The 13534-nt window shown below is 41.8% G+C and overlaps 1 protein-coding gene across 4 annotated transcripts in view; it reads left to right on the top strand.

Annotated features, from left to right (window-relative positions):
- The first annotated feature begins 233 nt into the window (after positions 1-233).
- The window catches only part of LOC102220284 (anoctamin-7-like), an 18757-nt gene continuing 5456 nt past the window's right edge, over positions 234-13534 (top strand). For 2 of the 4 annotated variants that reach the window (XM_023351942.1, XM_023351943.1), the window contains exons 1-18: positions 335-777; positions 886-1001; positions 4464-4515; positions 4754-4881; positions 5195-5302; positions 5374-5510; positions 5585-5642; positions 8259-8369; positions 8441-8606; positions 8910-9000; positions 9134-9230; positions 9788-9931; positions 10010-10147; positions 10640-10744; positions 10892-10994; positions 11321-11432; positions 11588-11642; positions 12830-12927. In XM_023351942.1, the coding sequence (XP_023207710.1) occupies positions 912-1001; positions 4464-4515; positions 4754-4881; positions 5195-5302; positions 5374-5510; positions 5585-5642; positions 8259-8369; positions 8441-8606; positions 8910-9000; positions 9134-9230; positions 9788-9931; positions 10010-10147; positions 10640-10744; positions 10892-10994; positions 11321-11432; positions 11588-11642; positions 12830-12927 (1793 nt within the window). In that variant the 5' untranslated portion in view covers positions 335-777; positions 886-911. Of the gene's footprint in view, positions 258-334; positions 778-885; positions 1002-4458; positions 4516-4753; positions 4882-5194; positions 5303-5373; positions 5511-5584; positions 5643-8258; positions 8370-8440; positions 8607-8909; positions 9001-9133; positions 9231-9787; positions 9932-10009; positions 10148-10639; positions 10745-10891; positions 10995-11320; positions 11433-11587; positions 11643-12829; positions 12928-13534 lie in introns of those variants that run through there. The other 2 variants (XM_014472190.2, XM_023351944.1) reach the window with 2 other exon arrangements.

Consider the following 13534-nt stretch of genomic DNA (forward strand, 5'->3'; position numbering starts at 1 on the left):
TATTAAAAAAACCTGCCATGATTTATAAAATAGTTTTAAATATGATGCTTATGCCATATTGTTGTTTTTTTAACACATTTTTTCTCGTTTTTGTTAGTATATAAAAGTTACTCACTGTACATCTGAAAACTGTCAGATTTGGATGTGGGCGGGGTTAGTGTGAATGGGGGGCGGGTTAGTGTAAAGGGGCGGAGCTTCACGGTCTGGGTTGCTGACCCAGACCGTTTCCACTCAGAGGAAACCAGACCGGTTGCTTGGTGGGTGAGCAACCTGAGGAAACTGATCCTTCATATCACTTTGACTCACTTTTAGTGTAAACAGGAAAATTATTTATCATTTATTAAGACAGCAAAACATGAAATTGATTCAGGAAATTGTTTTTCTTGTAAATATTTATTCTTTTATAGTGATTAATCGCTATATACTTTTCAATGATCAAGCAGTGATACAAGTTGAGATTTTATTAATTTTTGATTGTTTATTCAAGTCGTTCTTTTTTATTATTAAGCTGGAATTAAGGACAATCATTTTAATTTGTTGGATTTTCTCTGATTCACACAGGATCAAAATGATACTACATGCGTTAATTAGTGGCTTCCATTTAAAATTAAATCTAAACAGCAACAGAACATTTAGACGGTTTCTGAATTTAAAACCACGACCTGAGCCGTTTTTGAATAAAAACCTCTGCGTGTTTCTGCTGAAGAATCAACGACTCCAGCATTTGAGCTGCGCTGAATTTACTGGGGAAAACGGTGCAAGTGTTCATTTAAACGGGTAAGACGCCCGAACAGCGCGACTCGGAACGACGGCAGACCTGGTGGAGAGAAAGAGGCGACAGGACGGGAGGTGAGAGTTAATGTGCGTGTTTGTGGGTTTCCACAGGAGGAGGAGGAGAAAGGTGAGCGAGGATGAAGAGCAGAGGGGACAAGATAGAGGACAGCAGCACCCTCATCGCCATGGAAACGACCTCTGAGATCAACTACGGCAGTACCACCAAGGTATCCGCTTTCCATTCACCACAGACGAGGAAATTCAAACAGCATCCGGAAGCTGTAGTTCCTCCTGGTGTCCTGCTCGAGTCCCTGCTTTTTAAGTTGGACATTATTTCAGCTGAACTTAAGGTTTTTGTCAGACTAACACATCAGCTTCGTTCAGAAGGACGACGATTCATTCTCACTAAAACTGAAGAATCATTTGTCTCCGTGAGAAGCAGAACTTCTGGTTGCCTTAGTTTTGCCCCTGAGTTCTGATCAGTGATTATCGATTATCCTACCGAGATGCTAAATGTTCTTCCTGATTAGAAATTAAAGCTATTGCTGGAAGCTAATTCATAACCCAGTGTAATGTTTTTACATTTCAGTGCTGTGGGGAAATTTAAACACAGGAAATGTTTAACTTGTGTTCAGCCTTTGGCAGGAAGTGAACCAGTAAACCTATTTACAAATGTGCTCATAAGTTTACATACCCTGGTGGAATTTGGGATTTTTTGAAAATTTTTCAGCAAGTAGAATATAATAAAAACTTTATACATAGTTCCTACAAGTCACAGAGGAGGGTTTAGTACTCAAAATGGTTCTCCAATAACTGTTGTATGTTGTTTATAAGTTAGACAGGGACGATGCTAGAGCTGGTTCAAACCTTGTGGCTTGTTTATTGTTGTCATAGCAACTCCATAGCAACTGTCAGAACTGTTAGTGCCTACCAAGATGGCTGTCAACTACAAAGTTGACGTCACATGAGAACTATGTATTGAAGAGGGAGTCTGCTGTTGTTCAAAATGGCCGTCGGTTTGGTGAATATCCCTCCCTACTGCAGACCTTACAGCTCTTCCCACCAGCTTGTCCAGAAGATTAAATTCCTGGTCTGTGAGCTGCTTTTGTAGTTGTCTTGTTTTCCTCATGACTCAGAAACCAGAAACGTCAGTGCAGGCCTGGATGAAAGATACAAGCGTCTGTCGGGAGCCCAGTAACTCGCTCAGCTGTTCACACTCGTTTGTGTCAACAGGAATGCACGATCTGTGGCCAAAAACACCAGGGTATGTAAACTTTTGATCACACATTAGCTAGTTTCTGTTGTCCTTATCATTCAAAAAGAGCAAACGCAGTTGTTAGACAATAAACGGCTCGACCCAACCACTAAGTGAAAGGAACAGTTTTGTGTTGTCCTTTACATTCTCTTGAAAAATGGCCAAAAGTCGAAATTAGAGAAATTAGACACCAGTGGTCCTGTGTTCACCGGGGTTAGAACCACAGCCACCAGGCGCCTCCACCCAAGAGTAGCTATGACTATTTTAATAGTTTAAATAATAAAACAAAAGACACTTTTTGGGAAATGTAATTATTACACTAAAAATATAACCTAGTTCAGGTTGGAAGAGTCTAAGTATTGAAGTTTTTAAACTGGACAAATTAAAGATGCTCCAGGAAGTGAAAACTTAGGTGGAATCGCCCGAATTGGTAACTACAATCGGAAACCAACTTCAGTATAAAACAATGTTTCTTCTTGATGTCACAGCATACTCTCTAAAAAAAACTCTCTTAAAAAACTCGTGTCAATGGATCCAACGTGTGTCGCTTACAAGTGTTCTACGTCAACCATTGTTCTTGATAAAGTTTCCTTTAAATAAAAAAGCACAAGTCGAGGGTGACCAACCTGGAGATGCTAGTTGTTAGCCTGACAGTTGACGTCCTCTCAGCCTCTCCAAAGTTTTCTGCTCTTCTCATCGGGCAGCGCCGGCCGCTCAGTTACCGGTGCCAGCCCACCAATCAGAGCAGTAGCTTCGGAATGGGCATATCCTCCTGCAACAACGAAGTAGTCACCGCTGGCTGCACAGTAGTCTTAATTTTGACCATAACACCACAGCAGAGATGTTTCGCAACTTCTAGATGCATTCATGATCCAACACACTTGAATCAGACGAATGGTTAACGACCAGGCCTCTGGAAAACTTGCTCACTCACCGAGGAGGTGATTCAGCTTTTCGGTTCAGGTGTGTTGGAGCAGGGATGGCGATTCAGTCACCCTGAATCGCACCATCTCTCAGGTGTTGACTGCCAGTTAGACCCACAATGACGAACCTGTTACTGACTAAAAACTCTATTGGTTTTAGTTTTATGATTTAGTCAAAGCTTGGAATATCAAGAAAGTCTGAGATGCAAGTATCTAAAATGCAAAAATCAAACAAAGTTGAGCTCCGTACCTCCATTTCAGCCTTTGTTTCTGTTTGTAAAGATTCATATGGTTAAAGTTCATCATTATAAGCATCGTGTGACCTCAGTAAAGCAGGATTAGCATAGCTTAGCATTAAGCTTGGAACTGGAGGAAAACTGGTTACTCAGAGACTTTCTCCTTCCTGCTGAGGAGCTGGGATCCAGCATGGCTGCAGCAGGAAACAGGACGTCTGTGTGAGGAAATGAGATCTTTGTTTTCTTCATCACTGACATGTCTGTCATCAGTATCATTACCAACGATAAAGACACAAAAATCAGAGTTCATGAGAACAGACCAAAATACACCATGATGAAAAGGAATCAAATGAGATTTCTACACGTGAAAAGGGGATTAATGGTGAAATCAGCAGCATGCATCATGCTTATAATGCTATGAGCTAACTATTAAGGAGGGACAGATAAAGCCTTGAAGGGGGCAGATCACTTTAACAAGATTTGAAGTTGACTGTTGCCTGCTTAAATCCAACTCTAGTTCATTTGCCTAGAAAGTCTTCTTCGGTTGGGGAGGTGTGAACGTGTTATCAAACTCTGAAACAGACCAACAAAACAAACTCTGGTCTGCCTACAAACCTCAATGTGGGTTTGAACTCTGGTTCAGTTCGAATGCCTAGTGGACCGAAAACCTCTTCAAAAGTAGGAAGTGGCCTACAGTGCAGGGCATTCTGGGTAAATACAACCAAAACAAACATGCTAGCTTAGTGCTAGCGGGAGAAATAACTTGTGGTCTTTAACTAAAATCTGACGCCTCCATCTTGTTTCCATCTGGTGAAGAAGGAAGTTGCTCTCAGGGTCTTCAGAGGTTTTTGTGTCGTTTCCTTCAGTGGTTCTTGGTGCAGCACCCCCACAGGCCAGGAGGGGAACAGGTTGGTTTGACTCAGAACCACAGCAGCTGGAGGTGGAGCAGATGATGGTTCTGGTTCCAGTAGAACCGGACTATCAGCTGGTTGTTACATTCAGCAGTCCCTCCAGTTTTTCGCCATCCTGTGATTATGAGAAATTAATGCTAAATCACCCGATTTGTTTTTTTTTTTTTTTTTGCGCTATTGCATGATTTTGAATTCATTGTAAATTTTTCACAAAAATTGTCATAAATAGTGGGTTTAAGTGACTGCTAACTCTCAGCTGCACTGCACTGCTGTCTCACACTTACTTGATGTCAGTGTATTGTCTGTGATCATTATGGCATGTATTAGAAAATGTAATTTACAGAATATTCTTCTTGTTTTCCAGAAAGCAGTGACTCAGGACAGGAACGTGTTCAGCGACGGAAAGACTCGAATTGGTGAGACGGATTTTACTGAAGCACTTTACCAGAATTCATGTCAGGTATCATTTATTGGAAAAAAACTGAGAGATTAATTTCAGTATTAATGATTAAAATATTGTAAATCAGCTCACTGTTGAAATTCTACAGCTTTATGTTGCTAGTAAAACATTAACTTGTTCATAAAGAAGGAATTAGGAATATCTTTTTCCATCTGCATGAGTAAACGTTTGAGTGCTGTTTTCCGATTGGTCAGATTTTGTCCTGGTGTGGGAGGAGCTTCGGGGTGCTAATGAGAACGACACAGGTAATAGCGCCACCCAGAAAAAGTGGAGGGAACAGTTTCTGAGCAGACTGAGACAAGTAGGCCTGCTGCAGGAGCAGGTGAGCAAAACAAACACACCTGAGAGTGAAGTCAAACCCAAACAGAGCGACATGTGAGTGAAACGGCTGCCTCTGATTGGCTGTGATGAGAAATGTGATGCCTGAATGTAAACAGTTCAAGAAACAGAAAGGCCATAAATGTTTGTAAAGAGAGGTAAACAGGTCCAAGCCCACATCATGAGGCCTCCACCACCGTGGCGGCGTTCTGTTTCTTGCTGTGCCAAACATTCACTTGTGCCTTTGTGTCCTGTAGAGTTTCTGTGGGTTTGGTGGGATCAGCATCGCTCAGATGGTTCTGTCCTGTTGTCCACAGAGGGTGGTCTCCCAGGTCAGGAGGAAGATCCACTTTGTCCTCCTCAGCGCCCCCTGGAATGTCCTCTGTTACTACGCTGAGGAGATCAGTCTCAGAGCGCCCCTCCAGGTAAAACCCTCCCAGGCAGCTGTCCTGCCTCTACAGGACATCCTCTCAGCATGTCCTCCGTCCTCCTGCAGGTGGTCACCATTCCAATCACTAACTGGTCCGAAAGATTCCTGTCCAAGCTATCCCTCTCCAGTCCACTGTCCCAGAACGTCCCCAACCAACCACCTGACTACTACACCTGTCAGTTCAGGACCAACAAGCTGGAGAGGTCCGCAATGTCTCCGTCCTCAGTCTGGGACCAGACTAGTTTCTGCTGCAGCATCACCTGTCCTCTGTCTGCAGGTTCCTGGGAAGTGACAACAAAGAGACGTTCTTTAAGACCACCCAGAGACACAAAGTGGTGAGTTCAGGCCCTTTTTGTTTTTCGTGGGAAAAAAAATCCTCTTCTTTTAGTCAGATTTGAAAAATACAGCATTCCACCAAATTACCTTTAACACCTTCTCTAAGAAAGTGAGCAAAATGTTGCGTTTTGTATCATCATATGCAGATGATATTCAACTGAGCCTGAAGTTACTAGCAGGTTACCTTACTGTCTCATTCAGACGGTATTTCAGATCAAACCATCCACAGAATAAGTTAAATTCAGTCAGTACTGAGTCAGTGCTGTGGTTAACAGCACAGTTAACCACATTCAGAAAAGGCTAAAATCTGCATGTGAAAAACTGTAGGAGGAGCAACATGTCTAAAAGAGACAAAAGGTAAAGTAAGGTGATTTGATTGATATAGCACATTTTCAGCAACAAGGTAATTCAAAGTGCTTTGCATGAATTAGAAGGACATACAAACAAAATAACAAACCAAAGAAAAGAGCAAAAAAAGAAAAAGAATCTAGTAATGTTGATCCAAAGTATATAAACTATATACTCCTGTTCAGGATTGCTAGATAAGCATAAGTAAGTAAGTAAGTATCCTCTGGACTTGCTATGTACGCTCTGAATTTGTAAAAGTAATTAACTAAATATTCCTGTTCTGGACGGTGGTTTTGATCCAAAATGGCCAACTTTCTGTTTATTTTGGACCATGGCTCCAAGAGACTTTGTAGTTGGTTCTGACGTGACACATAGTGCCAAATTACATCATTCTATGTCAAAGCATGGTACGGGGCTGATTTAAAAAAAACAGATTTCCAGGGGGCGCTGTGGAGGAATTAAGCCACACCCACCAAAAACTGGACTGCATTCCTGTTGGGGGTAAAACAGAATCGATCAAGTTTGGTACAGCTCACCTTTGCTTTGTGAGTTACAGTGTTTGTTTTGGCGAGTATGCAAAGTTCAGTGCTTGGCTTCTCCCCCTAAACATACTCAAAAAGTTGAGATTTTGATAACCTTTTATCCCCCATCCCTTAACTGCACACTGACCAAAAATGACGCTGATAGCTCAAAATCCCTACGAGGATTGTTAAAGTTCAAGTTGAGTAAGCAAGAAAAATGGCCAAAATTGCCTTGTGACCCAAAATAGCCGCCTTCCTGTATATTTTAGGGCAAATCCATAAGAGACTTTATTTTCTGGAGTTGGGGGGGCCTCTACCTATGTACCAAGTTTCAGATTTATGCAATGAACAGTTTGTCCTATCTCACTTTAGGGGGCGCTGTAGAGCCGCTTGGTCACAAATACTTTTGATTCTATAAAAATCCAATCAAGCAGGAGACAATTTTGGGCAGTTGGTGAATTTTCAGCCAAAGTCCCAATAAAAATATGAAATCCTACAATAACAATATACCTGTAGACATTTTTAAAAAGTAATTTATTTTTACAGATAAAAACAGTTCCAGCTGCAGCAATAGCTGTCAGTTCAGATCCCACTCAGACTTCCAGCAGAGCTCCAGTGAACTGGACTCTGTGAACTGGTTCCAGTCCCATCACCAGGACCCAGGCTGCTGCTCATCCAGCCTCAGATCCAGGATGTATCTGTCAACAGACGGATCCTGCAGAGAGCAACGCCTCCTTCTGCAAACACTCAGAGTCTAACACAAACAGAGCTGGAAACGCTGCAGGAAACCAGTTTCAGAAATTGAACCATCAACCCCAAACAGGAGCATGAATCCAGAGCAGAGAGCTGAAAATGGGCATAATGTTGCTGCTGTACATAAAAGCTGAGGGTTTTTTCTGTCTGGCTTTTTATAAAGTTACTTTGTTTTCAATAAACTATTTTTAGAGAATGAAGTGATTATTAAAGGGTGCAGTACTTCGTCTGACCTGTAGGGGGCTGTATTTGACAAAACAAGCTAAAAACACAGATGTTAGATTATGATTTTTTTTATTAGATTTTTTTTTTCATTTAACATTTAACTGTATATTCTTAAAGTTGGAATATTGCTATCATTTAGAAAAATTCCTTAAATATTTTTATGTTATTTCTTAATTTTTAAGATCTTAAGGATACAAGAAGCATTTCCCCTCTCAAATGTCCTTAAACTCCTAAACATTTTGAATTGTTATTGACAATTAATGTTGTTTTAAATTAATGATATAATATCCTAATAATATATGTTATTTCAAAAGAAATCAGTATGTCGTGTTTTCAATACTGCGACAGACTGGTGACCTGTCCAGGGCGACCCGCCTCTGGCCTGCACCCTGCTGAGCCCACTGGGGACCGGGTGTTAGAAAATGGATGGATGGATGTTTTCAATATGAAAACAAGATGGATGAGACGGAAACGCTGCATCTAAATCAGCAGCAATGGCGTAAACAAAAGAAAAACATGTTGAAAACAGGAAATATCCTCAAATATGTTTGGTATTTTTGGCAGGAAATTAAATAATTTTAAAAATATTCTCAATTTCAATTAGTCGTGTTTTGTTTAATAAATCGAAAGAAGCTGTTTTTCTCATAAAACATAAAATACTGAGAACTCAGGGGCATGTCTTGGTGTTCCTCATCTTTCTCTTTCAGTTTGTAACAGTTTGAGTTGAGGAAGAAACTCAACATAAAACGTTTCTCTGTGTCTCTGCAGCTGTATGAGATCCTGGCCAGAACTCCGTACGGTTCTGTGAACCGGGGCGAGGTGGGCATCGACCGGCTGATCAGTGAGGAAGTCTTCACGGCAGCGTACCCACTGCACGAGGTCTGAACCTGACATTCCTGCACGTTTAAAATGGCTTAGAGGAACCTTTACAATGTCAACTCTGTTTGCAGGGGGACTACAGGATGCCGGACGACCCAGTGCCCCTAAAGTCTTTAGGACTGAGGCAGATCCTGCATGAGTACTGGTCCAAGTGGTCCTGCTGGAGATGCTACCAACCTCTGGACCACATAAGGGAATATTTTGGGGAAAAGATAGCTCTCTACTTTGCATGGATCGGTAATTCATGTCTTGTTTAAAATGATCCGGTCCAGATTGTCTTTCCCCATTTTCCTTGCTGTGATCCAGATTTTCCTGTAATCCTTTAAGGCGGTCTACATTAACTAGTCTTAGACTTTCTGTAGGATGAGGAGTTCCTCAGGGACGTGTGCAGCGTGGCTCTCAGTAATCTATTAACTTTAAGTGAAAAACAAAACAGCACCACTTTAAATGATTTCAATCAATTCTCTCCTCAGAAGGCAGATTTAACCCAGAGTACATGACTGTAATCCTACTCAGTGTTGAGTCAGTGGGTGTCTGCAGGTTTCTACACTGCCTGGCTGCTGCCTGCTTCTCTGATTGGGACTCTGGTCTTCCTGTTGGGTTTTGTGCTTGTGTCCTCCGATGTCCCAGCGTAAGAACAAATTTCACTTTTATTGTTTAGGCTTTATGTTTTTGCAAGAATCCCAATTGCTGTGGTGAAAATAATTCACCACACAAACAAAAACCTTGATAGTTTCTACAGAAGATGTTATTTGTACCTGCAGGAAGGAGCTGTGCGAGAGCAAAGACTCTTTCATCATGTGTCCTCTCTGCGACATCTGCTCCACCTGGAACTATTCCAGCATCTGCTTCACCTATAAGGTACCTGTGAGCCATCTTGCTTTCCTTGAACCAGCCTCAGTCTGGCCTAAACAGCGAAGGGGTCAGTTATTGTCAGAACTAAGAGTTTTCATTTCTTATCGGCATTTTTATTAACTTTTAACCAGTTGTCTGCTGCTGCTCAGCTGATTGGCTCTCAGTGTTGGGTTTTCAACGTTCTCCTGGGTTTCCTTAGATAAAAAACTTTTTATACTAAATTGAATAATAAACTTAATGAAATGTTTGATAATTAGGATCAACTGAAATTGTTTATTGGATTAAATTAACCTTTTTTTGTCGAGCGCATCGAGATGATGCGTGTTGTGAAGAGGAGCTAAATAAATGAATTAAACTGAACTGCATTGAGCTGGAGGCAGGCCAAGTTTGTCTCTTTCAGCCACACAATCACTCTCAGGGTCGCAACTTTTGACACGCCTGATTTAATGTTTCTAATGCAGCTTTGTGTTTATGTTTTATGCTGACTCCAACACTGTGATTTCCCAGCATTTCCAGTGTTTTGGGTGCCACTGCTCCCCTCAGCATGTCCTTCGTGTCTGCAGGCGGGTCTCCTGTTTGACAACTGGGGGACAGTGTTTCTCAGCTTCTTCATGTCTTTGTGGGCCGTCACCTTCCTGGAGTACTGGAAGAGAACTTGTTCAACTCTTTCCCACCGCTGGGACTGCACCGACTTGGAGGACATTGAGGTTAGATGCCGTGATGCCTCGCTCTAAAATGGTTCCACTTTCCAGAAGCTTCTGTAAGTCCTTTCCTTCCCCGAACAGGAGTGTCCACGTCCAGAGTTCTCGGCCATGGCGCCGATGACCACGAGGAACCCGATCACTGGGGCCGAGGAACCTTACTTTCCTGAGAATAAACGCTTCCGCAGAACTGTGACTGGATGCATGGTCATCATTATCATGGTAACTCTCCTGATCTTCAGCGTAATCCTAATAATAATGGTTTTGTCTTCATTAGTACAGCAAAAAAAATTTGCTAACTATAAAGACGATTGTTTCTCAGTTTGTCTCTCATCTTCATCTCCTTCTAGTTACGACTGAGCTGAGACTCAGTCCTGTTTCAGTTCAGTCATCTGATTTTAATAAATGTTGCTCCATTAAAGTTACATAAATTGAATGGCTATTGTCGAAAACAGGTGATGTGACATAAATTTAATCCAAGTCATGAAAATGGATAACAACTTTATGAAAATAATTGTTTTAAAAAGCTCAAAAACAACGGCCATCTTGAATGGGAAATGTGAAAAACCTACAATCTGAGGAGTGAGCATGCAAAATAAATAACTAAATAAATAATAATAATAATAGGATGTAAGAGTTTTACAGTAAGATACTGCACCATAGCACCAAATAAAGGTGAGAATAAGAGGCTGACCTTGACTTTCCTGTGTGCAGGTTGCAGTGGTCCTGATGTTCCTCATTGCCATTATTTTGTATCGAACCATCATCAGTGTCGTCATCTACAAGACAGTTAGAACTAACAGTTTCTTCGGCATATCTGTGAGTCCAATAACTGCGGCGTTCCTTCAGATGTTTTCACAATCTGCACAGAAAGTGCAGGTTCCCGAGTACGCTGCCCTGAGGGACACCTTATGTTCTGATCCTGTCAGTAACTCTGAATGAGCTTTACCTGATTTCTGCTCTCAGGCTGTGACGATAGCCAGCCTCTCAGGGTCAGTGTTGAACCTGCTTGTTATCCTCATGCTGTCCAAGATTTACACCACGCTGGCCGACATCCTCACACGCTGGGGTGAGTCTCTGTTCTCGGATGTAGAGTGTGACAAATGGGTTTTATTGCACTGTTTATTTACTGACAGTTTAAAGAATGCAGCAACAACAGAAAAAGAGCAAAACCAATAATAATAATTTAAAGTTATCAATGCTCAATTAAAATCAATCCTACTGAGCCAAAGTAAAAAAGCTGTGAGTATCGTAGTCATTCCTTTCTTCTTAAACAGGATTTAATGATGAAATTAATTTTTCAAAGTGAGCCGTTATCAGGTGTTCATGTGAGGAAACCTCTCAGTCTTCACCGTCTTCATGCACGACTGTTCCTGTGTGTTTGTTGCCATTCAGAGATGCATCGCACTCAAACCAAATATGAAGACATGTTCATCCTCAAAGTTTTCATATTCCAGTTTGTGAACTTCTACTCAACTCCAGTCTACATCGCCTTCTTCAAAGGCAGGTGAGAGCTGCTCCAGCAAATCGTGACAGGCCTCTAAGCTTCTTCAGTGTAACATTTTTATCAAGTGGTTCTGCTTCTAATCCTAAAGTTGTTTGATTTTCTCCAGACTTGGCCTGTGTTTGTCCTAACGATCTTGTTTGTTGGTGTCTCTTCAGGTTCGTTGGTTACCCTGGAATGTACAAAACTCTGTTTGGAATTCGCAATGAAGATGTGAGTTTGTCATTGTTAATGTTTGAAAGAAAGACAGATATTTCTTTAATGAGAAAATAATTTTTCAAGAGGCTGCCTGCAAATGTCATGTTAGGGGATGAATCTACCTCAAGAGAAAGTCTTTAAGCATCCTGAGGTTCTTGAGGATAGATGGATCAGAACTTCATTCACTGGTGTCCATCTGATTAGGAGACTTCCTGTGGAGGGCTTCATTTGGAGGCTTTCCAGGCACATCCCACTGGGTTAAGACTCTCGGACTGATCCAGAACTTTCTGAAGGGCCAATGAATGCCCTGACCGTTACAGCATGGGTCAATGCTGTTTTATGGTCCAGCCCGTTCAGAAAAGCATTTCAAGGGTCAGTTGGGCTCTTATTGGGCATGCGGGGTTAAACCCAAATCCATAACGATGCATCATACTAGTGCGATGATGGATGTGATGTTTGATGTCTTTCTGTCCCCCAATCAATAGAAGGTGTTGTGTGACACCAGTAGATCCTCAAAACTGGACCGTACCATTGTCCTTAGGGCCTACAACAGAAACTGGCTCAGGAATATTGCAGCATGGGCCAATGGAAACAGACAAACTAGTGAACCAAACGGACCTGAGTCGTACCGCTCAGTGGATATCCTCCGACTGAATGTTGCTGGAGTAAAGCTGCATTCACACTGCAGCACGAAGTGACCCAATATGAGAGCTGATGCGTATGCAGTCTTTTCAAATGTGACCTGAATCCTAAAGGCCAGGTCCATGATACTCCATAAATATCATTACTCTGTGTCCTGATACTCGCAAGCTGGAAGAAAAACAACAACCATGGTGGACAATAATGAGGATTAAGTTGTTAATGTGGCTCCGTTGGACAACAGCTTCAAAATACGTAAGATAAGCTCCGCAGTTAGCATCCGAGGTCAGGATGCGCAGATTCTGACCACTACTTTTTTATGGCGGTTGGCAAAACTTTCTCTATGTCTGATGTTATTGCGCCCTCTACTGTGCATGTGAGACACTTTCAGGTCTGCAGTGTGAATGTAGCCTAAGTGATGTCTGGGTTTGCCTCCTGGACATTTCAAATGATGTGGCATCATAACTCATATGGACAAAAAGCTCCAACAGTTGGATTTTTTCCAGAGGCAGTCAGCGTAAATGAAGAAGATGATGTTCTTGTCTCCGGGTTTTGTGTTCCAGTGTGGAGTCGGCGGGTGTCTTATTGACCTGGCTCAGGAGCTGCTGATCATCATGGTGGGAAAACAGATCATCAACAACATCGAGGAGTTCGTCTCCCCGTAAATGACACACACAGCCACACAAACAACACACCATCAATAGAAATGTCTTAAGTCAGAGGAATTTAAACAAGCATTCCACATCCTTGTAGATCCCAAAAAATATAAATCCAGATTTAGTTTAGTTAGCAGCGCCACAGAGGAGCTAAGCTAAACCCGTGGTATCTTAAACAGCTTGTAAGTGAGAAGTGAGGATAAAATTAAAACCAGTTTAAAAATAGTAGAGTAATTCCAGACAAATCCAGCTTGAGGTATTGTCTGGATGTGGTGATATCTTTTATCTTCCTCTGGCAGGCGGCTGAAGCCCAAATGCCTAACTAGGTATCATACCAGTGTGATGACAAATGTGACACATTAATACTTCTCTTGATTGTTGCAAGCAGTGACATTTTTCTTTCTCCCAGTCAATGGACTTTGTTGTGTCACCCTAACTGTACCATCGTCCTCTGGACCTTCAACTGAAGGGGGCCCAGGAATGGTGCAGTACGGGTCCTTTGAGTGTTTGATCAACACTTCTCCAGCTTGTTGAGCCAATTTAACATAGAAACAGACAAAATAGCATAGCAAACTACACTGACCCATGCAATACCACTCATTGGAAACGAGG

This window comes from Xiphophorus maculatus, chromosome 18 (assembly GCF_002775205.1).
Source record: "Xiphophorus maculatus strain JP 163 A chromosome 18, X_maculatus-5.0-male, whole genome shotgun sequence".
NCBI classification, from domain to species: domain Eukaryota; kingdom Metazoa; phylum Chordata; class Actinopteri; order Cyprinodontiformes; family Poeciliidae; genus Xiphophorus; species Xiphophorus maculatus.